This window comes from Apteryx mantelli, chromosome 3 (assembly GCF_036417845.1).
Source record: "Apteryx mantelli isolate bAptMan1 chromosome 3, bAptMan1.hap1, whole genome shotgun sequence".
Lineage (NCBI taxonomy): Eukaryota > Metazoa > Chordata > Aves > Apterygiformes > Apterygidae > Apteryx > Apteryx mantelli.
This window is the reverse complement of record NC_089980.1, coordinates 44283993-44309298: the sequence shown is the minus strand read 5'-3', so window position 1 is coordinate 44309298 and position 25306 is coordinate 44283993. Positions and strand designations below refer to the sequence as shown.

The 25306-nt window shown below is 59.3% G+C and overlaps 1 protein-coding gene across 2 annotated transcripts in view; it reads left to right on the top strand.

The window, feature by feature from the left end:
* Window positions 1-25039, top strand: part of LOC106485437 (spectrin beta chain, non-erythrocytic 1-like) — a 29896-nt gene extending 4857 nt beyond the window's left edge. Inside the window, exons 2-31 of one of the 2 annotated variants that reach the window (XM_013943774.2) lie at window positions 1635-1787; window positions 2384-2515; window positions 2687-2878; window positions 6005-6088; window positions 6458-6576; window positions 6750-6864; window positions 7155-7241; window positions 7394-7509; window positions 8133-8283; window positions 8540-8646; window positions 8949-9039; window positions 9231-9380; window positions 9457-9594; window positions 9987-10243; window positions 10387-10513; window positions 10750-10944; window positions 11244-11399; window positions 12069-12289; window positions 13379-13556; window positions 13928-14074; window positions 14430-14822; window positions 16764-18479; window positions 19022-19102; window positions 20370-20456; window positions 20749-20840; window positions 21140-21225; window positions 21981-22047; window positions 22365-22522; window positions 23186-23335; window positions 24385-25039. In XM_013943774.2, coding sequence (XP_013799228.2) covers window positions 1635-1787; window positions 2384-2515; window positions 2687-2878; window positions 6005-6088; window positions 6458-6576; window positions 6750-6864; window positions 7155-7241; window positions 7394-7509; window positions 8133-8283; window positions 8540-8646; window positions 8949-9039; window positions 9231-9380; window positions 9457-9594; window positions 9987-10243; window positions 10387-10513; window positions 10750-10944; window positions 11244-11399; window positions 12069-12289; window positions 13379-13556; window positions 13928-14074; window positions 14430-14822; window positions 16764-18479; window positions 19022-19102; window positions 20370-20456; window positions 20749-20840; window positions 21140-21225; window positions 21981-22047; window positions 22365-22522; window positions 23186-23335; window positions 24385-24620 — 5982 coding nt within the window. In that variant the 3' untranslated portion in view covers window positions 24621-25039. Of the gene's footprint in view, window positions 1-1634; window positions 1788-2383; window positions 2516-2686; window positions 2879-6004; window positions 6089-6457; window positions 6577-6749; window positions 6865-7154; window positions 7242-7393; window positions 7510-8132; window positions 8284-8539; window positions 8647-8948; window positions 9040-9230; window positions 9381-9456; window positions 9595-9986; window positions 10244-10386; window positions 10514-10749; window positions 10945-11243; window positions 11400-12068; window positions 12290-13378; window positions 13557-13927; window positions 14075-14429; window positions 14823-16763; window positions 18480-19021; window positions 19103-20369; window positions 20457-20748; window positions 20841-21139; window positions 21226-21980; window positions 22048-22358; window positions 22523-23185; window positions 23336-24384 lie in introns of both variants that reach the window. The other variant, XM_067293215.1, reaches the window with a different exon arrangement.
* Window positions 25040-25306: the final 267 nt, after the last annotated feature.

Below are 25306 nucleotides of genomic sequence, written 5' to 3'. Positions count from 1 at the left end.
GGAGCAGTTGCTGCCTGATCAGAGGAGGCAGCAAGCAGAGTCCTGCACTTCCCTGCTTGGCTGGGCTTGGGGTTTGACTTGGGAGAGGTTTCTCCAGCAAAATGTTTCAGTGCTCGGTGTCCTGTTTACCTTAGCTTAGCATTGACCATCATGTGGTCAAGCGCTTGGCCTGACTTAACCTGGGATGCAGAAAGTATGACTGCTGAGGCCTGGGGGAGAGCATACAGCCACCTGGCTGGGTCCTGGCTTGACCTTGCGTGAAACTCGAGCTCAGCTCTGGGTTAATGTGACCCCCTGCTTTGAAAGTGGTGCTTTGGACAAGACCAGGCCCCAGGGGCAGCTCTGTCCCTGGGCAGCAGTGGGGCCCTGGGCTCTTCAGCTATGCTGGGCAGCAACCGCTTCTGAGGCTGCGCCTTCCTCAGGGATTTCTGCAGCTGGGTCCAGGGCTGAGCTTGGCACAAGGCCAGCTCTTTCTCTGGCTGACCTTCACTGTGGCCCCTGATGGGGCTGGAGCCCTAACAGAGCATTTCGTCAGTGCCGGCTGCCTGCAAGACCAAAGCCCAGGGGAAATGCCATGCCTCTCCCCCCACCACCACTCGCTGAGAATAAGAGTCTCCAGATGCCCCTGAAGAAGCCATGGACTGAGCTCATCGGGAACGACGGCTGCCCTGGCACCGTGTAGGCAACGGTGGGAGACAGCTAGGAGAATCACCCTTTTGTTTCTGCAGCTCTCCTGCCTCATCACTTGGCTCATCGCTCAGAGGGACGGGACGTGTGTCCTGGGAAAGGCTGTCCCCAGTGCCCGGCAGCATGCAGCAGGGGACGGGGCAGGGGCAAGCAGGACAGCTACAGAGCCAGGGACCTCTTCAGGAGCTCCCCGTCTCACTGGGGACTATGTTTTAGGAGGATTGTTCACAAAGAGAAAAGCAAATAGCATTCTGAGACAGCTCTGTGACACCCTTACTACTCCTAGAGAAACCTCTCCAAGCGTGGCCCCATGATCCAGCTCTGCCCCGCAGCACCCAGCCCCATGCCCCGGCTCTGGCCCTGCCCCTGGCCGCAGCTCTGGCAGGGTCTTTCATGCGGCAGTGGCTGCAATGGCTGGGGAGCTGACTGCCAGCTCTGCTCCATTTGCCTTTGGGAGCAGCAGCACAACCCTCCCAGGTTGCTTCATCCTCTTTGGGGCTCCATGGGGAGCCCTGGGGTGACCTGGGGGCCCTGCCAGGGCAATGCAGAGCGAATGCCACAGATGCATATGCTCCTTGCAGAAATGCACAGCTTCAGGCTAGAAGGGCAGCAAACACGGTGTCTGCCTCAGCCAAGGGTGCTGGGACAAGCCCAGGCGTTAGATGCCAGCCTGTCAGCTAGGAGTGACCTGGGAATGAAGAACAGTCTGGTAACCCCCCTGCTAGGGCTGTGAGTGCAGCCAGCGCAGCTTCTGCAAAGGGAAATTGTGCCTCAGGACTCTGTGAGAACACTCCAAATATGTCAGTGAAGCAACAGGATCGGGGATGAGGGAGGCTGACATAATTTATTTGGGCTTCCAAAACGCCACTGACAAGCTCTCTCCGGAGAGGCTCTTGGAGGGCTCCTCAGGGAGGCACGCTGACTTTTCCCCCCTCTGCCCACCCCAGCTCACAGGAGGCCCCGCAGCGGCTCCTCAGAGAGAAAGCCCCAAGAGCAAGGAGCCCGCCGCACTGAAAAGCGGTGGGCGAAGCAGCGCGGGACCGGCCAACCTTCTCAACCTGAGCCCCTTGATAGCCCAGTTCAACCGGGAGATGCTGCAGGTGAGCCCCCGCTGGGGGTCCCTGGCCGCCGGACTGCGCCCGCAGCCCGGCTGTGGCGGAGGGGCGAGGGGGCTGCCTGCGCGCGGGAGCCTTTCATGTGAGCTGCGGGGTGGGGTGCGCTGCGGGGAGGGCTGAACTCTCGGCCTCGAGCGAAGCCATTGTTGTGGCATGAGATCATTTTTGGCTGCCTCTCCCTGGCTGTCAGCCCCAGGGAGAGGGGGTCAGCTCACACCAGGGCCCAGCTTCCTCCACACATGCACACACACATCCCCCCCCCCTTCCTCCCCCCCGGGTCCCTTTCCCTCGCCAGCAGCATGGGAATAGGGATGGCGAAGAGGGGCTGCATCCGCATGCCGGAGGGGGCGCGCGTGCGCATGCACGCGTTTGCATGGGCAAGGAGAGCAGATGTCTTGCATGGGGACGTCTTGTGCAGAGCCTCCCCGCTCGGCCTGCTGCGGCTTCTCCTGTCAGCCTGCACCGGGCTGGAGCAGGTGGAAAAAAGAGATGCCACTCACCTTCCCATCCCCACTGCCGCAGCCTCGGGGCTCTTGCAGAGCCAGAGACCGCCCAGCTCATGGCTTTTCCTCGCGTGGCAGGCGGAGGGCTGGGTGCGAGGCAAGCTGCGGGACCTGAAAGACAGCTGCAACATGCAGGACTGGGAGCAGGTGGCTCAGACCCTGCAGAGGGACATGAAGGATTTTGAGAACACGCTGATAAAGCTCAACCAGGTGAGGCCAGGCTGCAGCGCAGACCCCCTCGCCGCAGGGACCTTCCCCATCCGAGCTCTCCTCTGCCATAACTAGGCAGTGTCGGTGCCTCTGTGCTCTTCCCGTGCCTCCCTGGCGGGCCAGGGCCCCCGGGGCAGTGCCTGCCCCTGAGTGGGTCCCTTGCCCCCACAGATGGGTGAGCAGCTGATGGGCTGGCCGAGCCCCACCGCCGAGACGGTGCGGCGGCAGCTGCTGGCCCTGCGGGAGCAGTGGCAGCTCCTCCGGCAGATGGCCGCCAGCCAGAGCAGAGCCCTGGGCGGGCTGCGGAGCCTGCAGGACTTCACCAGGAAGGCCGAGCGGCTGGAAGCGTGGATCAGGCAGAAGGTACAGTGTGCCGAGAGCCCAGCTGGGTCAGGGTTGGCCGGGATGGACAGGGCCTTCTGCTGCTCCCTGTGTGTACTGTAAGCAGCCTGGCCACCTGCCATGTCCCCGAGGCCCTGTGCTGCATAGCCCAGGAGCAGGCGTCAGTTCCTTGGGAAAGGCCATGGAAGAGGGATCTTGGGCTCCAGCAGAAAGTAATGTGTTTAAACCTTGTAGCTTCATGCTCCTGCTTGTAGATGTGGTGCATATCTGATCCTCTACGAGATCCAGGTCCCTGCTCTCTTGCAGGCGGTGACACTGCTCAGTGTATTATCCCTGGGGTAGAAGGAGACACAGAGGCATAAGGAAGGGACTTGTGGCACCTGTGATCATCCTGTCACAGAATCACAGAATCACAGAATCACTGAGGTTGGAAGGGACCTCTGGAGATCATCTAGTCCAACCCTCCTGCTCAAGCAGGGTCACCTAGAGCACATTGCACAGGATTGCATCCAGGCGCGTTTTGAATATCTCCAGAGAAGGAGACTCCACCACCTCTCTGGGCAACCTGTTCCAGTGCTCTGTCACCCTCACAGTGAAAAAGTTTTTCCTCATGTTCAGATGGAAGCGTCTGTGTTTCAGTCTGTGCCCGTTGCCTCGCGTCCTGTCGCTGGGCACCACTGAAAAGAGTCTGGTCCCATCCTCTCGACACCCTCCCTTCACATACTTGTACACATTGATAAGATCTCCTCTCAGCCTTCTCTTCTCTAGGCTAAACAGGCCCAGCTCTCTCAGCCTTTCCTCATAAGAGAGATGCTCCAGTCCCCTAATCATCTTTGTAGCCCTTCGCTGGACTTGCTCCGGTAGTGCCACATCCCTCTTGTACTGGGGAGCCCAGAACTGGACGCAGTACTCCAGATGTGGCCTCAGCAGAGCTGAGCAGAGGGGGAGAATCACCTCCCTCGACCTGCTGGCAACACTCTTCCTGATGCACCCCAGGATACCATTGGCCTTCTTGGCCACAAGGGCACATTGCTGCCTCATGCTTAACTTGATGTCCACCAGCACTCCCAGGTCCTTCTCCGCAGAGCTGCTTTCCAGCAGGTCAGCCCCCAACCTGTACTGGTGACTGGGGTTATTCCTCCCCAGGTGCAGGACCCTGCACTTCCCTTTGTTGAACTTCATGAGGTTCCTCTCCACCCACCTCTCCAGCCTGTCCAGGTCTCTCTGAATGGCAGCACAGCCCTCTGGTGTATCAGCCACTCCTCCCAGTTTGGTATCGTCAGCAAACTTGCTGAGGGTGCACTCTGTCCCTTCATCCAGGTCATTGATGAAGAAGTTGAACAAGACTGGACCCAGTACTGGCCCCTGGGGGACACCGCTAGCTACAGGCCTCCAACTAGACTCTGTGCCACTGATCACAACTCTCTGAGCTCTGCCATTCAGCCAGTTCTCAATCCACCTCACTGTCCACTCATCTAGCCCACACTTCCTGAGCTTCCCTATGAGGATGTTATGGGAGACAGTGTCGAAAACCTTGCTGAAGTCAAGGTAGACAACATCCACTGCTCTCCCCTCATCTACCCAGCCAGTCATTCCATCATAGAAGGCTATCAGATTAGTTAGGCATGATTTCCCCTTGGTGAAGCCATGCTGACTACTCCTGATCACCTTCTTTTCCTCCACATGCTTGGAGATGGCCTCCAGGATGAGCTGCTCCATCACCTTTCCAGGGATGGAGGTGAGGCTGACTGGCCTGTGGTTCCCTGGGTCCTCCTTCTTGCCCTTTTTGAAGACTGGGGTGACATTGGCTTTCTTCCAGTCCTCAGGCACCTCTCCTGTCCTCCATGACCTTTCAAAGATGATGGAGAGTGGCTTAGCAATGACATCCGCCAGCTCCCTCAGCACTCGTGGGTGCATCCCATCAGCGCCCATGGATTTGTGGGTATCAAGTTTGCTTAAATGATCTCTAACCCGATCCTCCTCCACCAAGGGAAAGTCTTCCTTTCTCCAGACTTCCTCTCTTGCCTCCAGGGTCTGGGGTTCCTGAGGGCTGGCCTGAGCAGTAAAGACTGAAGCAGAGGCGGCATTCAGTAACTCTGCCTTCTCTGCATCCTTCGTCACCAGGGCACCCACCCCATTCAGCAAAGGGCCCACATTTTCCCTAGTCTTCCTCTTGCTGCTGATGTATTTGAAAAAGCCCTTCTTGTTGTCCTTGACATCTCTAGCCAGATTTAATTCCAAATGGGCCTTAGCCTTCCTCGTCACATCCCTGCATACTCTGACAACGTTCCTATATTCCTCCCAAGTGGCCTGTCCCCCTTTCCACTTTCTGTATACTTCCTTCTTCTGGTTGAGTTTTGCCAGGAGCTCCTTGCTCATCCATGCAGGTCTCCTACCTCCTTTGCTTGACTTCCTACTCATAGGGATGCACCGCTCTTGAGCCTGGAGGAGGTGATGTTTGAATATTAACCAGCTCTCTTGAACCCCCCTTCCTTCTAGGGCCCTAACCCATGGGATTCCTCCAAGTAGGTCCCTGAAGAGGCCAAAGTTTGCTCTCCTGAAGTCCAGGGTTGCGATCCTACTTGGTGCCCTGCTGCCTCCTCGCAGGACCCTGAACTCCACCATCTCATGGTCACTGCAGCCAAGGCTGCTCCCAACCTTCACATCTTCCACCAGTCCTTCTTTGTTTGTTAGTACGAGGTCCAGCAGCACACCTCTCCTTGTTGGCTCCTCCACCACCTGTGTCAAGAAGTTGTCACCAATGCTCTGCAGGAAGCTCTGGGACTGTTTGTGCCTAGCTGTGTTGTCTTTCCAGCAGATATCGGGGTGGTTGAAGTCCCCCATGAGAACCAGGGCCTGGGATCGTGAGGCTACTTCCAGCTGTCTGTAGAAGGCCTCATCGACTTCCTCATCCTGATCAGGTGGCCTGTAGTAAACACCCACAACAGTGTCACCCATGCTAGCCTGCCCTTTAATCCTTACCCATAAGCTCTTGACTGTCAGTCAGGAATGAAATGTGGGAGTGACGGGTTTAATTACTCTCCATAATTGCCCTGGCCACCCTGCTTGGCTTAGGCTGGAGAGGGGGGACACCGTGTCTGTCCTCCTGTGCTCTTGCCACCTCCTCACACCCTTCCCCTGTTCCAGGAGGAGAAACCCTCTCTGGAGGCCCTCCTGCAGGAAAACCTGGACAAGATCCAGCTCACCCGCCGCATCCTCAACTTGAAACAGGTAAGAGGCTCTTGGGATGCTTCTGGAGGGGGCAGCTCCTGGGGGAAGAGCTTGGTCTCCCCACCCAGGTCCCACTCCATCTCCCCACTCCTGCCCAGGAGTGAGATCTTACAGTATATGGGCAGTGGGTGGCCCAGTAATACCCAGCCCTGTCCAACCACTGTGATGAACTGGGTCACCAAAACCACCAACATGCTCTCCAAAACCTATCCAAAGTCTATAATGCCAGGAACCCTGAACCCCACCAGCCCTGGGACCCCAATGCTGGGGCATGGCCCAAGTGCGAGGTCTCTGAGAGGGTGGCAGGAGGGACAGATGGAGGACGGGCCCTGATGAGGGATGGTGTTTCTGTCTCTCTGCTTGGGCCAGGAGGAGCAGCAGTTCCAGAGTCTACATGAGGAGTTGAACAGCCTGGCCCAGAAGCTGGAGAAACAAGGCAAAAGTGAGAGCAGGAGCATCTCTGCCCAGCGCAAACACCTCAACAAAATGTGAGCGGAGGGTATACAAGCTGAGCAGGGGGAGAGCCAGGCACAGGGAGCTGAAGGACATCGTAAATCTCCTGCCTCCTGTCCTGCCTCTCCTCACCTCTGAACAGCTTTCTGCAGAAACGGCCAATGTTGTGGCACAGGCTGCCTTGACCTCTTCCCATTTACCCATGCAGGTGGCTGCGGCTCCAGGGGACCCTGAAGGAGCATCATGAGGCTCTGCAGCTGGCCTTGGAGGTAGCTGCCTTCCTCCAGCAAGCAGATGCCCTTCTTGGGGCCATCCACACCAAGGTACTGAGCATGCAGGCCAAGGTCAGCCCTGAACTGCACAGCCTCATGCTGAGTTACTGCATGTCCAGAGCGAGGGCTGGGTGGAGAGGATGTAGCTCTCATCCCCTGCATGGAGGCTGCTGAGGACCGAAGTCAGGGAGAGCTGGGGGCTGGAACCCAGCGTGGGATGGGGAGCCAGAGCAGCAAACATGGCTCTGTGGTGTGCCTCTCTCCTGGAGCGACATGTGAATACTGGCGCTGAGGTCAGGGCCTGGCCTCTCTTCACCACTGACTGCAGCTTCTTCTTGCAGTGGAGGAGAGTCTGCAGCATGGGGAAGCAAGGGGAGGCCGAGCCAGGTCGGGATCGGGACATCAGAGACATGGCCAGCCAGGTGATGGTGAGTGCTGGGAATGCCAGGGAACTGGGGAGGCAAGCCCTGCTCCCACTGCTTCTCTTGCTCCTGGATAGCTGGCAGTGTGTTGCTGTCACAGACTCGGCACTGCTGCCACATGTGGCTCATCCCTCACCAGGCCGCTCTCACCCCTCCAGATGCTGGATGTGACTGTGTCCCAGCTCCTCAGCCTTCAGCCCAGCCTGACAGCACGAGTCACCCACAAGCACCGAGACGTCAAGGAAAGCTGGGCCCAGCTCCAGCAGGCACTGAGGTAGGACACAGCCTGGCAGGAGCCCTGGGGTCCAAACCCTGCTCCCTGCAAAGTTCAAAGTGGAAGTGGGCAGCCACTTCTGATTCCCGACAAGGCTGAGAAGAAGAGCTTATGTTTAAAGTGTAGTTCAGGAGTCTGGACTTAGTCACGTTGCCAGCTCCCTGACCTTAGAGGGCACCTCCCCACCTTGTTGCTTGGCTCAATTTTCTCATAAATGCACTGAAAGGGATGGTCTGGCTCTCTCTGCTACAGGAGGGGCTGCATGCATGAAAAGCAGGGGTGGCTGGTTGGAGGAAGTAGGTGGAAGGGCCAACACGCCCTGCAGTGGTCTCTGCCTGCTGATTTATCACAGGAAGCAAATGCCATCTTTCTAGGCTCCCATTCACGCAGCTCCAAGTTGGCCAGGCCACCAGGAAAACTGACCCACAGGAAAAGTTGTTCCCACGTCTCTGCCATTGACTGTGCTAGAAATCCCAATACTGGAGCCAGAGGCTTGGGGAAAAACCTGGGTTAGCATTTAGTTCTTGGCAGGCTCTCTGGCGGACCAGCTCAGCTTAGGTCTCTTTTCTCCATCCACTGCTCCCCTGGGCCTCCCTCACATCCCTTTTCTGCCCCTTTTCCAGGAACGAGAAGTCTCCAGTGCTGGCTCTAGCAAGCAGCTTCTCAGGGGGTGAAGCTGCTGCTCTGAACCATGAGTCCCGAGGAGATGGTAGCAGCCATGGGGCAGTGGGCAAGGAAGCAGGAGACAAGCAGAAAAGAGGTCCTGGGAGCACAGTGAGTATGGCGGCTTGGCCTCTGCTTAGAAACACGGGGGAACTTGTGGGGGGAAAGTATTCGGCTGCTGGCCAAAGCACACCCCAAGCACTCCACCGTGGCTCAGTGACCCATCATACCCTCTGCACCAAACCCAAAGCAGTCAGTCCCTTGACCTGCCCCCACTGCTCATGGGAGGCAACAAGTGCCAAGCCTGGATCAAAGAGAAGCATGTTTTGGGCTGGACAAAGGAGGATTCAGGGCCTTTGTGCTGTAGGTGCAGAAGGACGTTGGAAGGAGCATGGCGGAGCATGCGAGAGGCGAGGAGAGCAGCCCTGGCTGTCCCACAGCCGGGCAACCCCCTCCCGGAGGCGACAGCAAGAGGTACCAGCTCCTGGTGGCTGCTGCCAGGAGCAGGGGCAGAGGGGAGAGCTGTGACCTTGGGGAAGGGTGGCGGAAGCAAGGGGCACTCGCTGGGACCCAGCTTGTTCCTCGGTTATAAAGATCTGTTCCCAGGCCTATTGCACGGCCCCTAAAGGGCAGGGATGAAGGCTAGCTGTGAGGACAGAAAGGGGCTCTGAACTGGGAAACCTTTGTGGCAGGTCCCAGCCCCTCTTCCCTCTGGAAAATCCTGAAGAAAGGGGTCCCTGGGCAAAGGGAGAGCCTGACCTTCCTTATTCCCACAGGAGGAGGAGGATGGTGGGACACCCGGAGGCTGAGTGGGGCAGCCAGGAGCCAGAGGCGCAGGTGCAGGACTTCTGCCAGGCTGCAAATGTGGTAACGTCTCCCCAAGAGTCAAGGCGCATCCCCCTGCCACTTCCCATTCACTCCCAGCCTGTCCAGGGGACCCAGTGTCAGGGGATCCCCTTTCCCAACCCTCCCTCTGCTTATGTGCATACACGCTTGCACATGCGCACCCATCCCTGATCCGGGCACTAATGCACAGTGTCTTCCCTGCTCCTCGGCAGGCCATGTCCCGGCTCAAGGAGAATGTGGGTCCCAGTGTCCACCTGAGTCCAATGGAGGATACTGAGAGCCTGGAGACAGTGCAGATGCAGCAGGTCGTGCTGCAGCAAGAGATCCTGGACAACAGCTCCAGCATCGAGGCTGTGCTCCTGGTGAGCCCCCTCCAGTGCAGGGCGGGAAGAGGGATACCCAGCAGGGCTGGTTGTAACACCCATCCGTTCCTTCTAGGAAGGGCAGAAGCTGCTGGGCGCAGGGGCCCGGGGGAGTCCACAGGCGGAGGCCATGCTGCAGGAGCTGGGGGAGCTCTGGGAGGACTTGCAGAGGAAGCACCAGGAGAACGGGGCTGTGCTGAGGGAAATCGATAAGGTACGTGGAGGCAGTGCCAGAGCGGGGCTTGGGGATGGACATGGAGAGACCTCTCCATCACACCAGGCTACTGGGGATGGCTTTGCCCCCTGCATCTTCTGGTCCTCCTGGCCAAAGGGGGTGTAGACCTGGCCTGACCTCCACTTGGATCAGCGAGTGGGGTTGGTGCCCATGGGGACAGGATCCATGGGATCGGCAGCAACATCTCTAGCTGGCCTGGCAATAGCCTTGTGGCCTGCATGCCACTCCGAACAGCAGAGTAGGAGCTGCTGGTGCCCCAGGCACCCTGCCATGGGGCCCTGCCCCATGCTTGGCCTCAAGCATGGCTCCTGCCTCCCTTGGCTCAGAGTCAGGCTGATGGAGTCAGTCCCACCTCCGTGCTGTCCCTGCAGGCCCTGAGGCTGGTGGGGGAGCTGGACCAGGCTGAGCGGTGGCTGCAAGCCGTGGCCAAGTCGCTCTCAGAACCGGCCACCATGAGAAGCCCCGCAGAGCTGCGCAGGGACCTGGAAGAGATGGGGCAGCTGGAGAGGCAGCTCCTGGTCTGTGGCCTCAGACTCCAGGCCCTGCGGGAGGAGGTGGCAGATGAGCCTGCCATGGAGCATGAGGCGGCAAGAAAGATGCGGAGGAAGGTGGAGATGGTGGAGGAAAAGTGAGTCCTGGGGGAGGCTCCCTCCTCTCTCATCCCCCTTGGGCCTTGGCAGAGGGCAGGGAGGAGGAGGATGCTCCCTGTGAGGGGTGGCTGCGCAGTCCCAGCACCCGAGTGAGACTTGGGTGACGCCTGTGCCCCGGCAGGCTGGCGCGTGTGCAGACAGCCCTGCAGCGTCGGGCTGCGGACCTGCGTGACTCCCTGGTGCTCTCCAAGTTCCTGCAGAATGTGCAAGAGGAGGAGGAGGCGCGGAGCCGGCACCGACCCCCTCTGGTGAGCCTCAGGGCTGGGGCCTGCACCCCTCAGCATTGCCTGGCACTGCCCATTTGCCTCTCGGGGTTCCCCTCGCCTTACTGCAGCAGGCACTTGGGTCTGGTACCGCTGCCATCAGCACATAGCAGCCAGGACCAACCTGAGGGCCGATTTATGGCCCCACGGGTCCCCCCTCCAGCCCATTCTAGGCAGTTGCTCCCCATCTCCCTCACGCCTGGTGTCTCTGTTGGCTTCAGCCAGGAAGTGGGCATTGCGGCTCGCAGGGGTCTTTGCCCCTGCTCTTGGCCCCAGCCAGGCAGCCACCAAGCAGCGAGGACATGAGCAGCCCCTTGGGACAGCTGCAGGAGGCTGTGGAGATGCTGAATGATGCAGTGAAGGAGCGAGAGCGTGTCATGGAGGCGGCAGCGGAGATGGAGAGCCTGGAGCACCTGGTAGGGGCTGGATCTGGGAATGCGATCTGGGTGGCTTGTCCAAGGCTGGCCATGCCTCCTAGCTGGAACGGGGAGCACAGCTGGGTCTGTCCCAGTGGGACGCAAGAGAGCCAGGACAGCCAAGGGCCCGCTCTGCGCAAGGAGAGTACCTCATCCCTGCTGTGGCTGGTGCTCCGTGCCCTGCAGCAGATTGCCCTGTGGCTGTGCCAGGCACAGGCTGCACGATGAGGCTGAGGAGCACGAGCTGTGGCACCGGGGCTCCCACCTTGGGGCTCATCTTTCTCCTCCCACACATTCAGCTGGCAGAGGTGTGCCCATGCTTGGAGGCCATCCGATGCAGAGCCGAAGCCCTGGCTCGAGACACTGCCCAAGCGGAGAGTGGTTTTGCTGTGGTGAAGAGTGAGAAGGATCTCCAGGGGCTTCACGGCTTGCTGAGCCGGCAGCGGGAGATGGAGGTGAGACTGGGGAATTGGGAGGCGCCCTGCCCACTCAGCGCATGGCAGAAGACATGGTGTGGAAATGTCCCGGCTGGATGGGGCTGTCCTGGGGAGGTACTGGCCCCCAGGGACCCAGGTGTCGTAAGCTTTGGCCCGCTGCAGAGGGCTGGGCTGGAATTTTCCAGCCGAGCCGAGCCTGGCCCCACTCCCCTCTGCCGGCCTGGGCCAAGGAAGGGGAGAGGGATTGCGTCAGCTCCCGTGTGCCAGCGCCAGGCTGCCAACACCTCGCTCATCTTTCCATCGGCAGGGAGGTGACTCATACAGGCAGAGCAGGCTGGTGTGGAGAAATCAAGTTCCTCTGCGCTCCTGTAGCCCTTCATGTTGCCCATCATCCCCATGGAGCGTGGCTTTTCCTGCTCCCCACAGCCTGGACCCCCTGTGCCCCACAGTAGCCCTGAGTTCCCCTCCAGCATGCTCTTTCCATCCCCTGCATCCTGGGGCACAGGGGAGTCTTGCCACAAAGGGTTAGTGCTTTCTATGACCTTATTGTGCAGAAGGAAATGGGATGGGTTGGATGTGTCTTGATCAGCAGGTAAAGTGTGTCCTAGGGCAGGATAGGAAAAGGAGTCAGGTGTCCCTTGCCACATCACTCTAAGTGTCCTAACCTTTTTTGCCTTGTGATCTTAGTCTGCTGTGTCAGAGACCCTGCAGGGGCAGCTGGAGGAGCTGGAGAGGGCTGCTGCCCGCTTGGAAAAGCTCTGCCCTGCTCGGATGTGTACTGTCAGCCCAGAGGTGCAGGGAGCCCGGCAGGCCTGGGAAGGACTGCAGAAGCTGCTAAGGGAGAACAAGGCCCACGTGCAACAGGCTGGCCGGCTGCGGCAGTTCTTCAAGGATTATTTAGCCATGATGTAAGTGGTGACGAGCAGTTGGAGTTGCCTTTGCGGTGCTACTCTGAGGGGGGAGCTGGTGAGGCTGTGGCGTTCCCAGAGTTTGGGCTGTTCACAAGTCTGTGAGCAGATGGTGGAGTGGAAACCAGTCAGGGACCGTTTGTAATCTGAAATGAAGGGGTGCGTTGGGACTGCGCAGACAAAACAGCCTGCTGCAGGGCCCACACCTACTATGGGCCACCACATCACCAAGCTATCTTAAAGACTGTGACAGCAGGCAGAAGATAAATGATAACTGCAGCAGAATTTTCTGATGATTTCCAGCTGCTATGCCAAAGGAGATCAGTGCTTCAACATGCTCTCCTACACACACATGCAAACACACAACCCCTGTACTCCTGAGCCTGCCTGCAATGTCCCCATGGGGACTGTGCTCCCAGCTGACCCCTCTCACCCAGCCCAGCCTTTGCCCTGACAGCTTTGCAGTGCCCCCATCCAGCTGCATTCACTTTTCCCTTTGCTGTCTTTTCCTGGCATTCACCTGTCCCCTCCTCCTGTATTTCACTCCTGTTAGGTTTTTACCCTTCATGTCCCCTTTCTCTGCCCTGCTCCCAGTTCCTATTTTCAGACTGGAGAGCTGGGTGATCAAGGTGGACGACTGAGATGGTGACTGCCTTTACTGGGGGAAGCCTGCTTGCTTTGCACCAGATTCTGGCAAATAGCAGCCTTCTTTACCAAGGGCACCGTGCAGCTTGGAAAGCTCAGCCTGGAAAGCGGGGGCCACTTCTAGTAAAAGCCAAGTCCTTATTAAAAGTATCAGGGTTCATACAGACAACATGTCCGTAAAGGTAACACATCTCAACACCCCTTGCGCACTCGCAGCTCTGTTCTCAGCTCAGCCGCAGGAGGGAATGGCAGGGAGGGCCTGGGATCCTGCACAGCCGCCGCAGCTGAAGGGCAGCTTTAGGAGTGCTTGGTACTAGTGGGGAGCCACGTCCCCCTGGAAGACAAGGGCTCAGCCTGAGGCTGGTTGGGAATTGCTTGCCTGGGATCCTGTAGGGCTGAGAATGAGCTGGATTATTATTACACCTGGCCTTCCTGTGCTCTCAGCTCCTGGACAGAGGACACACGGGCTCAGATCTTCTCAGAAAGCCCAGGCAGCCATGGCCTTTTGGACACTCAGTGTGAGGAACTGGAGAGGAAGATTGAAGGCAAGTTCAAGGAGTTTGAGGAACTGGCGGCAGTGGGGCATACGTTGGTGTCTGAGGAGCACTATCTGAGCGAGACGGTAAGTAGAAGGGAGCCTGGGCCCCTTACAGTGACAGGGAGCCATTTCTCAGCACCTCACTGAAACCCTCTGGGACTGGTCCCTGGAGGAGAGAGAAAGCTGTGGACACAAAGCCCCAACAAGCTGGCCAGAGCCAGTCACACTTCCCCTATATCTGCTGAGGGCTCAGGTGGCAGGGTCACCCTGCGGCTGGGAGAAGGTTGGAAATGTGTTTCAACTGGTACTGGGTGCAACTGACTGAGTCCTGGTCCCAACACCTCCTGAACCATTCCTGGTAGGAGTTGTCTTGGTAGGGTCTGTGTCCCTGAGCCCAGGCTGAGGGTCTGAGCAGGGTGTCCTTGCGGACTGCCTGGCATCTCTCCTCCCCTCAGATAAAGGAGCGCATGGAGGAGCTGCAGAGCATGCTGGGCTGGGTGCTGGTACGTTGGCGAGCGCAGAAACACCAGTGGGACCCTGGGAGCAAGCAGGAAGACAGAAAGAACCATGAAAGTCCCTTGGGTGCGTCCTCCACCGGCCAGGTGAGTACCTGGCTGCATCACGACCATGAGGGAAGAGGGAGGATCTGTCTGTGATCTAATGGAGTAGGTGACATGGAAGTAGGGGAGGGACATGTCACACCTTGGGGGTGACACCCCCAATACTCTCAGGTTCAGACAGGGCAGGCAGGGAAGACTGCCCAGAGAAAGCACCTGAGCTGCTGGCCTGGGCTTCCTGCCTCCAAGGGGGAGCCTGGGCAATCTCTGTGCCACTGTTTTCCTCCCCGAGCCTCTCTGGGAGCATGAGCAGGGGCTGTGAGCCTCGAAGAGTGCTTGGGGACCCTGGAGCAGTCCTCTTCTCCAGTCTCCACATTCCTTCTCTTGTCTTGCTTCCCAGGAGCAGCAAGTCCTATGCATTCAGCCCCATGCAGAGAGCATCCTTAGCCTGAAAGGGTTTGCACCCTCCTCTCTGCCCGAATCTATGCAAGAATTAGAGCTGCAGCCGCAGGTGCTGGAGGAAACAGCCATCTCCCCTGCAGTGTCACCCCTCTTGGATGCCCTGTTGGGACCGGAGCCCAGCAGCTCGGCGCCCCATGGTGCGGGACCCCCTGAGGAGGAGGGTCTCATCTGGGATCCCTCCGAGACCTCCATGATGTTGCTGCCGCCACGGGGGGCTGGCAGCCTGGGGGGGACAGTCAACTTGATCCTGAGCATCAGCAAGAAGGGAGAGAAGAAGCAGCCACAGCTGGTGTTGAGCGGAGAACGGCCCGGGGAGGAGGCTCCACAGATGGTACGTGAGGCTGTGCAGCGGCCGTGGCGTCAACAGGGCCACGCGGAAGCTCCCCGTGCCCACCTTGGGCCTGGCCACTGCCGTGGCTCTCTGGAGCTGCCATGGGGAGCTGCGTCCCAATGCAGACGTCCTCACGTGGCAGGCAAACAGGGTGGCTGCAGCTGTGTAGTGCATGTAGGCTCCCAGATTGCTCCCATGGGTGGGATCCATCTAGGCCGTTTCCAAGCGAGCTGTCCAGGCCATAGCAGAAAGATGAGAGGGACCTTTGGCTCTGTTGGATGTCGGGTGATTCCTGAGGGCTAAGCACTGGCTTGTAGCACCTTCTTTGCCTGCTCTCTCCTCTATGTAGCTGGCCACCCTCGCTCTTCCCTCAACTCTCTTTGTGTCTCTCTCTCCCCATGCTCAGCTCCCTGCCACTAAACCCTCAAGCTGTAAAACCTTTTGGAAGCATTGCCAGGGGCTTTTAGGAAATACTTGGGGTAGTTTAAAGCGAAAGAGAAAGCCGTCTCACCAGTCCATGGAAGAGGTAACGTCCCGGAGAGGCTGCATGGGGAGCAAAGCGGCTGCATGGCATGAACCTGCCTGCTACTAACCCACCTGGCCATCCTGCCTTGCCCTCTCTGCAGTGCTATTCCCTGCCCTGGCAGGCCACCTGGGGTCAGCTTTCCCCCTGGCAGGGCCAGTGGGTGCAGACATGGCAATGGGCCACCTTGCGGAGAGGGAAATACTGCTGGTGCCCTGGGGTCCAGAGTGTGGGAGCTGGGGCATGCAAAGAGCGGTCTCGGCTGGAGGGGTCTGGCCACAGTTTGGCCCTGGGGGTAAGTGGTTTTGGTGGCTGTGGGAGGTGCAGTGGGAGGGTCTCGTTCTAGTTGCAGGAAGGCAGGAGCAGTCCCTTGTGCAGCTGAGTGAAGGGGGCAAGGGTGAATGGGCCACAGAGCCAGCCATTTGCATGTGAGTGTGCGTGTGTTGGGAGGGGAGCTTGCTCTGGGATGTATGTGCGAGGCTTGCAACCCCAGCGCTGGGAGCCTGGCGTTTTGCCGGGGCTCTGCAGCCATGCAGGATCCACTTGTTGCTCTGAACCCTGCGCAAAGGGCTGTTTGCGAGGAACTCCTGATGCCAACAGTGCTGGGCCCTCCCTGCATACAGCCAGGCTGGGTGACCAAGGGAAGAGGCCAGAGCTGCCAAGAAGGGGTAGTGGGGAAGGTGCCAGAGAGGCCAGAGGGCCTTGCAGCAGGGTGAAGGACTGAAGAGCCACCAGAAGGGCCTGGGGTGACAGGCACCATGCAGCCTAGGGTATACAGGGAAATGCAGTTCCAGCTCTGCCAGGCAAAGTTATTTGCTTTCATCCTTGCAGCCACAGAAACCCAGAAGAGAGGCTGAGACTGCAGTGGGAAGGTCCAGAGACAATGTTCATGGGAAAGGAGAGTGTAGAGAATGGAAAGGGACATGCTCTGCCCTTGCATTCACCCAGCGCTGCTGCCTGGTGGCACATACAGGTGGCTGCAAGCATACCGCAGTGACCGCTATCTCTGTAGACCCCAAGAAGTAGCCCCTTAGAGGGCAGAAGTGAGGGAGGAGAGCTCTGTAGTGTAGGCAGCCCCCTTACGACAGGGCAGTGGTACACACCTGGGGGGCTCTGTAACATGAGCAGGGTGCCCCCTTCCTGCCTCTTCCCACCATGTGCTGAGGTGGGAGCAGCCCTTGGGTGCTGAGGACGAGGCTGTGCAGCTCCCAGCGCTGGAAGCAGTGCCAGTGCCGAGGGCGAGCGGTTTTGGAGCGTGACAGGGGCTGTCTGGCCCCCCGACTCCTCACTCCCCCAGCTGCCGTGTGGGGAGAGGGCTCTCAGCGTGGGGTGAGCGAGGGCTGGCCTGTGTTGCGGTGCCTACAGCTGGGGCTCCCCTGGCAAGGAGCTCACCCCTCTCCCCTTCGCTGTGTCCCCAGGCCTGCGCCTCTTTGCATATGGAGGAGTGCTATGGAGAAGGGGCCTGGAAAACCTCTGCCGTGGTGCAGCCAGCAAAGCAAGCACCTGCCGCAGTGTGCCGCCCTCTGGCATCAAGCGCCGTGGCCACTGTGGCCTCCCACACCCTGCCCAAGGCCGGCCCCAGCTCCATCTTCAACAGCCTGCAGAGGAAGGAGAAGGTGAAGGCTGAGCATGCGCGGCTGCTGACGCTGCAGGGCATCATGGGCCCCAGCTCCCTGCAGCCCCTGCCCGAGGAGAGGCATGGCCCCAGCAACACGTGGCCTTTGAAGTGCGGCCGGAGGAAGGCGGCACCGGGGACGCCCGGCCCCCAGCTCGAGGAGCTGCTGCTCTACGTGAAGAACCCGCTGGTGCGGGACATTGACGCAGAGTGCGGGGCTGCCCCCGGGGACCCCAAACCCAGCCTCCCCCACCATGGCGGGGGGCCCAGTGCCGTGCAGCCCACTGCCGGGTCAAAAAACACCTGCCCCCACCTCTCGCTCGGGTCTGTCCTCAGCCTGGAGCTGCCCAAGGACTTGGCCGTCCTGGGCTGCCTCCGAGGCACCGCGGTGGTGGCACGGCAGGAGGAGGCAGAGGGGAAGGAGAAGAGGCAGGGCAGGGGGGCAAAGCGGTTGGAGGCTGCAGGAGCAAGCGGGCCTGGACAGCAGAAGGAGGATGTGCATGGACACAGTCCCCAGGGGCCAGGCAAAGGCCTGGGGAAGCCCCCCAAGGGCGAGCGAGGAACATGGTTCGAAGAGGTGAGCTTCAACCCTAGCTACAGCCGGCAGAAAGCACGGGGCTTGGAGGTGGCCTGCCGCACCATGGAGGAGCGGAAGAGCCCCGGCAGCGCCGATGAAGATTTGCTGGACTTCCGGCTGAACCGACTGTCCCGCATCAGCGTGCTGCACAAGCAGGTCGGCCAGGAGTGGGACGAGCTGGCAGCCAGGCTGGGCCGGGATGGCAGCTCCGGCACTGCGGGAGCTGAGAGAGCAGCCGGCTGCAAGGCCAGGCTGCGGGAAGCTGCTTGCGTTGAGCTCAGGTCCTCTCCCACCGCCCTGGCCACCAGGGCGGGTGCTGCCACTGGCATTGCCCGGCCGGAGCGGCCCGCCGGCAGCGGGAAGTCCGGCGAGGAAGTCCTAGCGGGACTGTCCGGTGGGGGCCCGGACTCCCCTCCTGCCACCAACCGGGGCCCCCGAGCCACCCCCCAGCTCTCCATGTTCGCCTGTGAGCTGGGCTGCCGGCAGCGCAGCCCTGAGACCATGGGCCCGGCGGAGATCTGCCACCCGGCCCACAGGCTGTTTGAGGAGGAGGAGGAGGAGCTGCAGGCCATCTGGGACCAAGCAAAAGAGCAGACGGTGCCGAGCCCACGGGCAGAGAGCAGCGCCCGACCCATGCCGGTCAGCGGGACAGGCAGCCTACAGAGCCCTGACATTGCCGGCGGGCCCCTGATCCTCTCGGCAACTAATAACATGCTGGTGGCCAAGTTCACCCTTCCCACCTCTGCCCAGCTGCTCCACAGCCCAGCTGGAGAAAAGGGCCCCAGTGACAGGCACAAGGGCAGTGGCAGCCCGAGCAGGTGTGGGGCAGCCCTTCCCTGCACGGAGGCGCCCCATGGCACGGGGCGGTCCATGTCCGCAGCATGGGCGGAGAGCCCCAGCACACGGGATCGACATCAGGATGAGGAGCGAGAGGGCAGCAAGGTCAGAGCCATGGGCTGGACACGCTCTTGCTGGGGGTCAGATAGCTGCCCAAACCCCATGTGAATGGCAGGGCCAGGCAGCGGGATTTCTGCTGCCTGGCACAGATCCCGCTGAGCCACAGTGCCCTGGGACGCATGCAACAAGCTGGGAGGTGCTTGGGGAGCCTCAGCCCGGCCCCTGAATCGGCTGTAATAGCTGGGATGGCCCTCAGATAGCGCCGCTGGCCCTTGGTGGCTTCTCCACACTGCCAGCACCCGCTCCACCATGGGCAGCAGTGCCGTGACCACGGGCTGCTGCACGGTCCCACGCAAGAGGGAGTCACGAGCTCATCCTCTGAGCAGCACAAGGGCTGTGTGTGCCTGCACTTGGGTTTGGGAGGCAGGTACCCCCCATTGCACACACTGCTTTTGAGGCCGAGGGACACCTCCGGCAACGGTGGCAGGGCTGAGGTTACCAACAGGTCAGAAAGACTCTGCGGTTCCCAGGGCTGAGCTGTTACCATTAGCCCAGGGCTGCTTTGCTCATCTTCTGTCTCCTTGCAGGCTCCCTCCGGTAAAATGGAGTTTCAGATGATGGAGGGGACACTGGAGAGGAAGCACGTGCTGCAGACAGGAGGTAGAAAGGTAGGATCACGGCTGCGTGGCTCCTTTACGCCCTGGGGCGCAGGGACATATGTGACGTGTGAGTGTGGGGGCTGCCGGTGGGCAGCCTCCTGGGAGCAGCTGGGCACAGGGGCCATGGCAGCCAGGCCTGTACCCCAGGTAATCAGCTGTCCAATGAGGAGACTGACTTAAAATGAACTTTCCCCTTGGCTGGCCAGCCAGACTCCAGCCTGCAAAGGCAAAACAACAGTGTTTCCCCCCCCCCCCAAAAAAAAAAAAAAGCACAATTCAGCCAAGCCAACAGCTCCTGGGAGCTGGCTGCCACCAGGCCATGGGGGCAGAGATACGTTATCTCTAGCACACACAGAATTGCAGAAATGTCACCTGGAAAGGACTTCATCCGACCTGATATGGGCATCCCTAGCTTACACCCCTGCCAATGTCACTTGTCATTGCACCAACAAGGCTGTCACTGTTGCATTCCCAAACACAGGAGCGCTTTCCAGGGAAGGCAACAGAGGTCAGTATCCTCAGCACAAAGCTCAAAGCCCTTCAAGATACTGGCCCTCAGTGGGGAGCTTCTCATAGTCTCTGCTCCTGCCCAGCCCTCCTGAGCAGCAGTACCATGTCACAGCAGAGCTGCTGGGGACATCATTGCTCACCCATTGCGGGGGAGACATGACTGCTGGAAGGGTGCATGCAGCACCTTTGCCTGGTCTCCCAGGGGCCCAAAGGCTTTTCAAGTTTTAAGGAGGGACTGAAACCAGAGATGCTACTTGCACCAACATTACACAGTTGCTGGCCTCACCGGGATCACAGCTTACAGGGGTCTGAGGAGTGTTTTGACTGGCAGCAGACTGCTTCTCTTTTCCCAAACCTTGAGCAGTAAATCTGAGGCTGGAGGGGGGGGTAGTGAAAAGGAGGTGTTGGCCTGAATGGCCCCAAAAGGGGGACAGTTGTGCCAAAACTCCCTGGCTGATGCTTCCAACCAGCATGGGATGTGGGATTAGCAGTGGCTAGAAGAAGGGTTTTGGGAGAGTCAGGGCTGCCCTGGCATGTGTGGACAACCCTAAGGGGGGCGCCTGGGCGTGCTGCTCCTGAGTGCCTCTGTCCATCCTGCCACTGCAGGGAGATGGTGCCGGGCTGGCGATGGGACTGCTCAGACTGGGATGGGGCAGATGTCCCCTGGCAGCTCCCACCACTGCATAATTATAGGCTTCTGCTGCAAAAAGGCACCTTCACCTGGCAGGGCCCTGCCTCACCACCGGCATCTGTTTGTGTCCCATAGGCAACCTGCCGTGCCTGGAGCCTGTTCCATGCAGTGCTGATGAGGCAGACGCTGTGCTTCTACCAGGACCGGAGGGACAGCCTTAAGGTACCATGGGGTGGGCGACACAGCAGGAACGGAGCAGGTGCAGGATGGGGAAGGCAGCAGCGTCCAGGCCTGGAGCCAAGCAGACTTGGGTCCTTTATTCGTTCTCCCTGCTTCTCCCATGCCTTCAGCCTTGGGGAGCCCAGCTGGCCCTTCTGGGGCCAGGAGGGGGCTGGCTGGGGGGAGCGGTGCGGCCGGGGGGCTACCAGGGGGCTCCCTCACCTGTGTCTATGCCAGCTCTGGAAAGGGGAGCCAGCAAACCCCACTGTTGCTTTTGCTGTTCTCCGTGCTGCAGAGCTCCGTGGTGGCCCTTCCCCTGAACCTCTCTGGGGCGGTCTGCACCTCAGACACAGAGTACACCAAAAAGACCAACTGCTTCAGGCTACAGTGAGTAACTCCAGCCCATGACACCAGGGGGGTGGGAAACTTTACAGCTGCAGCACTCCCTAGAGAAGAAGCAGCCCCAAGGTCTTTTACACTGCTCAGGCAAGTGTGTTAAACCTGGCTGTGCGTTGCTGTTACGTAGGTACCTCCAGCAAGGGCCAGCTCAGAGAATGGAGGGGTCCCAGTGTCTGGATCATGATATCTTTCTTTCTCATCTGCTTCCCTTTTTTCCAAGGCTGGTGGGGGCTGTGATGTCTGCAACCCACATTTTCCTTGTTGCTGACTTGCTGTTCTTCCCTCAGGCTACGGGATGGCTCTGAGTATCTTCTGAGGGCCCCGTCCCAGCTGCTCATGAATGAGTGGGTCTCCAAGCTGCAGCAGAACTCAGGTGAGCAGCCTCCGGTCACGGGCAGGGGGGACATGCAGGGTCCCAGTGGGGCACATGGGGCATGGGCTGGGCTGGCAGGGGCTGCACGGCAGGAGTGAGGGGCAGAGGCAGAGCTGGGGTGGGAGTACAACTCTGCTGTCATCTTCACATGCTCACTATGTGCATGTAGCCTGTTCTGAACTCTCTGATGCATGTGGGATCAGAAGAGAAGAAATACAGCACTGCCTCTGATTTATGCAGTCTTCTAACCTGCCTTGGGAACTGCAGTTCTTTGCCAGGCAGGATTTGGAGGCTTTGTTTTCACACCACATACACAGTTATAAATCAGGAATAACACAACTGATATCAGTGGAGTCTCAGCAGCATAAAAGCAGTGTCAGGAAAATTATAATTGGGCCTTGGTCTTCCCATGCCCCTTGTTTCTCTGTCTCTTTTGTGGAGCCTGGAAGCCCCTTGCCTGCCTTCCAGGCAAGAAGATCTGCAAGACTGAGGCCTTCCCTCTGCTATAACCATTAACCGAGGGGGCTCAGGCGCTGTAATGAAATGCTAGGTTGGTTTGTGTGAGCAACAGCAGGCCCTAGAACTAGAGGTCAGAGGAGCCAGCTCTGCAGTCTGGGCACCCCCATGGTTCAGCCGGTCGGGCAGGGAGCCAGAGCCCGGGCTGGCTCTGTGGGGTGGTCCTGCTGCTTCCAGCACTGTCCAATGATGCAGCATTTCTCTCTTGCCCTCCAATGGGTTGTTTGCTTTTCCCCCAGGTTTCCCCGAAGTGGATTACTTCCAGGCAGCAGCACAGAGTGTCGAGAGCACCAGCTCTGCTGGGGGGTGAGTAGCCAGGAGCAGGCTAGCCAGGTCTCAGTTTGACCAGAGCCAAGTCTCCTTGTTATGATGATATCCCACACTTCCTGGTGCAAGCCAGTCTCCTCTTATCATATTTTGTGGTCAACACCATAGTAATAAGGGTGCTGCTGTGCACCCTTCTGCTCCCAGAGGGGTCAGAGTGCCGAAAGTGGGCATTAGCTACTTCCTCACCTCAGCCTCTTGACCAAAACTCTGTCCAAGCTGCCTTCCTCAGCCTGCAGCAAGCAGATCTTCTGCAGACCAGTCTGATTTGGTAAATCTCTGCTATTTTTGAGTTTCAGCAAGGTCCCTGGGCCTGGAAGCTCCCACCTTCAGGGTCACCCTCAGGCCATGACTGCCAAGAGCCAAGAGATCGTGGTGCTACCCTGCTCAAATGCCAGGCTGCACCTGCCTTTTGGGAGCCAGGATGGCGCAGCAGATGTGGCAGCATCCTCAGCAGGTGACTTTCCTGCCCCATGGGCCTCCTGGCCACAGGGCCCATGGAGTCTCCCGTACTCACTACACGAATACAGGGTTATTAGGTGATCTTTCCGTTGCTCTGCTCCTGTCTGGGGGGGTCCATGGTAGACAGGCAGGCCCACTGTGGCGTCCTGTGCCTGTGCCAGTGCATCCTCAGGCAGGGTGGGTAGGATGTAAGCAAGTGAATTCAGTGCTGGGGAGTGGGGGGAGAGGAGCCGAACAGGACAGTCTGCTATTCCCTGACTCTTCTCCCCAGCCCAGAGAGGGGTAGAGGGAAATTTGTAGTGTTATAGGTCAGTCTTGAATTTGGTGGTGTCTGAGCCAGTAGTCCCTTGGTCCTTTGCCCAGGAATGGGGAAGGGGGATGGACAGGGAGGTCTTTTGACTGGTTCACAGAAGTTACCTCCCTTCACTGCCTGGGAGTTACCAGGATAACCAGGCCTCCGTGTAAGTTTTCCAGCACCTTCTGAGGCTGATATAAGGGTGTCCCATGGTGACCTTGCCTTGTGTCATAGTGCAGTGGCAGGATCTGCAGAACATGTTGGGTTTGGGCCAAGGCAACCTACTTTTAGAGCCATCTGAGCATGTGTTCGCCTGCCTCACTTGTCTCAGCTCCTCCTTGACATGTCTCTGTTCTGCTTCAGAGGATGTTTGTGGAGCTGCCGGCCACGCAGTTGGGCACAGGGAGCACCAGTGGTCACCCAGTGGGTCCCCTGGGTCATGGGACAAGAGCTGCCCAGAAGATGACTACGGACTGGTGGCCAACAAGAGGAGGTCCTACTCGTTCACCTCAGGTACATCTGTGTGAGACTATATGCATGCGTGCATGGGGCAGCCTTGCCCAATGGTCACTGTGCCCTTCTGCTCTATCACTTGTCTGCTCAGCACACAGGCCGTCCTGCAGCCCAGTCCTGGGAGCCATCGGCCAGCCCAAGCTATGAGCTGATGGCCAGCTGGGACCCACATCCCTGGGTGGGAGCTGCGGCTGGAGGAGCATCATGTCTGGGGGTTCTGCTGGAGGGGTGTGCGCTGGCTGCTGCCTGGTACTGCAGCAGCTGCCTCATGCAGCATGGTAAATCCATGTGCCTGCTGCCTGACCTGGCGTCCCCCCTCCTCTCCTGGCGTAAGGGGCAGCCCATGAGGTCTCATAGCCTGGCAAGGAGGAGGAGGCTGGAGAAGGGGGTAGCATGGGGAGCTGGAAGCTGACGGCTCAGGGCTCTGTGTCCATGAAGAAGGGACATTACATGCTTGGGCTGCCTGCTGGCAGTCCTGGCCCAACTTCTGCTGAGGCTATGTTAGCACGTGGGATAAATCTGGGCTGAGGAAGCTCTGGCTTTCTGGAGTTCCCATGAGACACCCTGCCCGGGTGGCCTTTATGCTGAGCCAGGAGGATGTGTTTCACTTGCACCTGGACTGCTCCCCGCAAGTGTCAGTCATGCATCTGCTCCAGTCGTGCCGGTCACTGGCACCCATCCCACTGGGAGCCATCTCCTGTGCAGCCTCTTTGTGTGGGGTTGAAGCATGCTGTCAGGCAGCCCTGCTCAGCCCCACAGGTATTACAGGTGGTGAGCTGGCTTCCCTGGGCGAGACCCTGGTTTCACTGTCACTGCCAGGAGGTGGCACCAATGCCCCTGTCCCCACAGCCACCGCTGCGAGCAAGAAGGGTGTGCTCAGGACAGGGTGCAATGCTGTCTCTGATGCCATCCTGGTGCCTGCGTCCTTGCAGCCCGGACTCCAGCGCCCTGAGCCCTGCACGCGTGCCCAGCTCAGAGAGGTCCCTGGGTGAGCTGGCAGACCCCAGCTCATGCCTCGGCCTTCCTGCTCACTGCTCCCTCTCTTGCAGCCACCTACCAGAAGATCACACCCATAGCTGTGCCCAAGGATCCCGTGGAGGCCGGGAGCAGCTACTCCATCACACTATACATCGGGGAGCAAGCGCCAGCCATGCCCAGGACACGCTGCCACTCCTTTGTAGCCAGGCCGGGAAGCCCACGGGAGGTGCTGGGGGAGAAGACCCAGGGCCCTCCTCGTCCCAAGAACAAATCCGTCTTCAAGAAGTTCTTTGGGAAGAAGGAGTGAGCCCCAGACAAGGAGGAGAAAAGCAAAAGCCTGCCCCTTTTCCTCCTCTCAGGCCTGCTTCAGGTGCAACCTTAGTAAAGTCTCTCCTCCCAGCACCAGCCCTCACCGCTCGCCGTCGCCTTGGGGCACCCAGCACTACGAGGGGGAGAGACGCTGTAGCAAGCGGCTCTGCTTCAGCACAGCCCCAGGGGGCTCCTCACTCCCAGCCACGGCCGCTGCCTTCCTCAGCCAGGCGCTGAGCCCCTTGTCTGCCCCGCGGGCCCCTTCCCAGCAGGCAGGGGCACTCTCCTTGCCCTCGCCAAGCTGGTGGTGGCTCTCCCTGCCGCTGATTCAGCTGGATCCCCAGGCATCCCTCCTACACGCAGCACAAGCAGGGTTGAGGGGGTTGTTATTTTTATTAAAAAACAAACAAATGCTTAGTCTGCGAGCATATTCCTCCAGCACTGCCACTGCTGGGGGCCCACACCTGCACTGCCAGCAGAGAAGGAGGGGGCTCTGCAAGATGGCCCTTGCTAAGGGGGGTGGTGGTGGCTTCAAAGGCGAAGGGGGGCTCCTGCAGCTTGGGTTCAGTCCTGCACAGGGATGTGGTCTGAGCTGCCTGGCCTTTCTCACAAGGAAGCTTTGTCCTGCAGTTTCCCTGTGCATGTATCCAGCCCAGCTAATCCCACATGGTGCCTGGGCCTCTT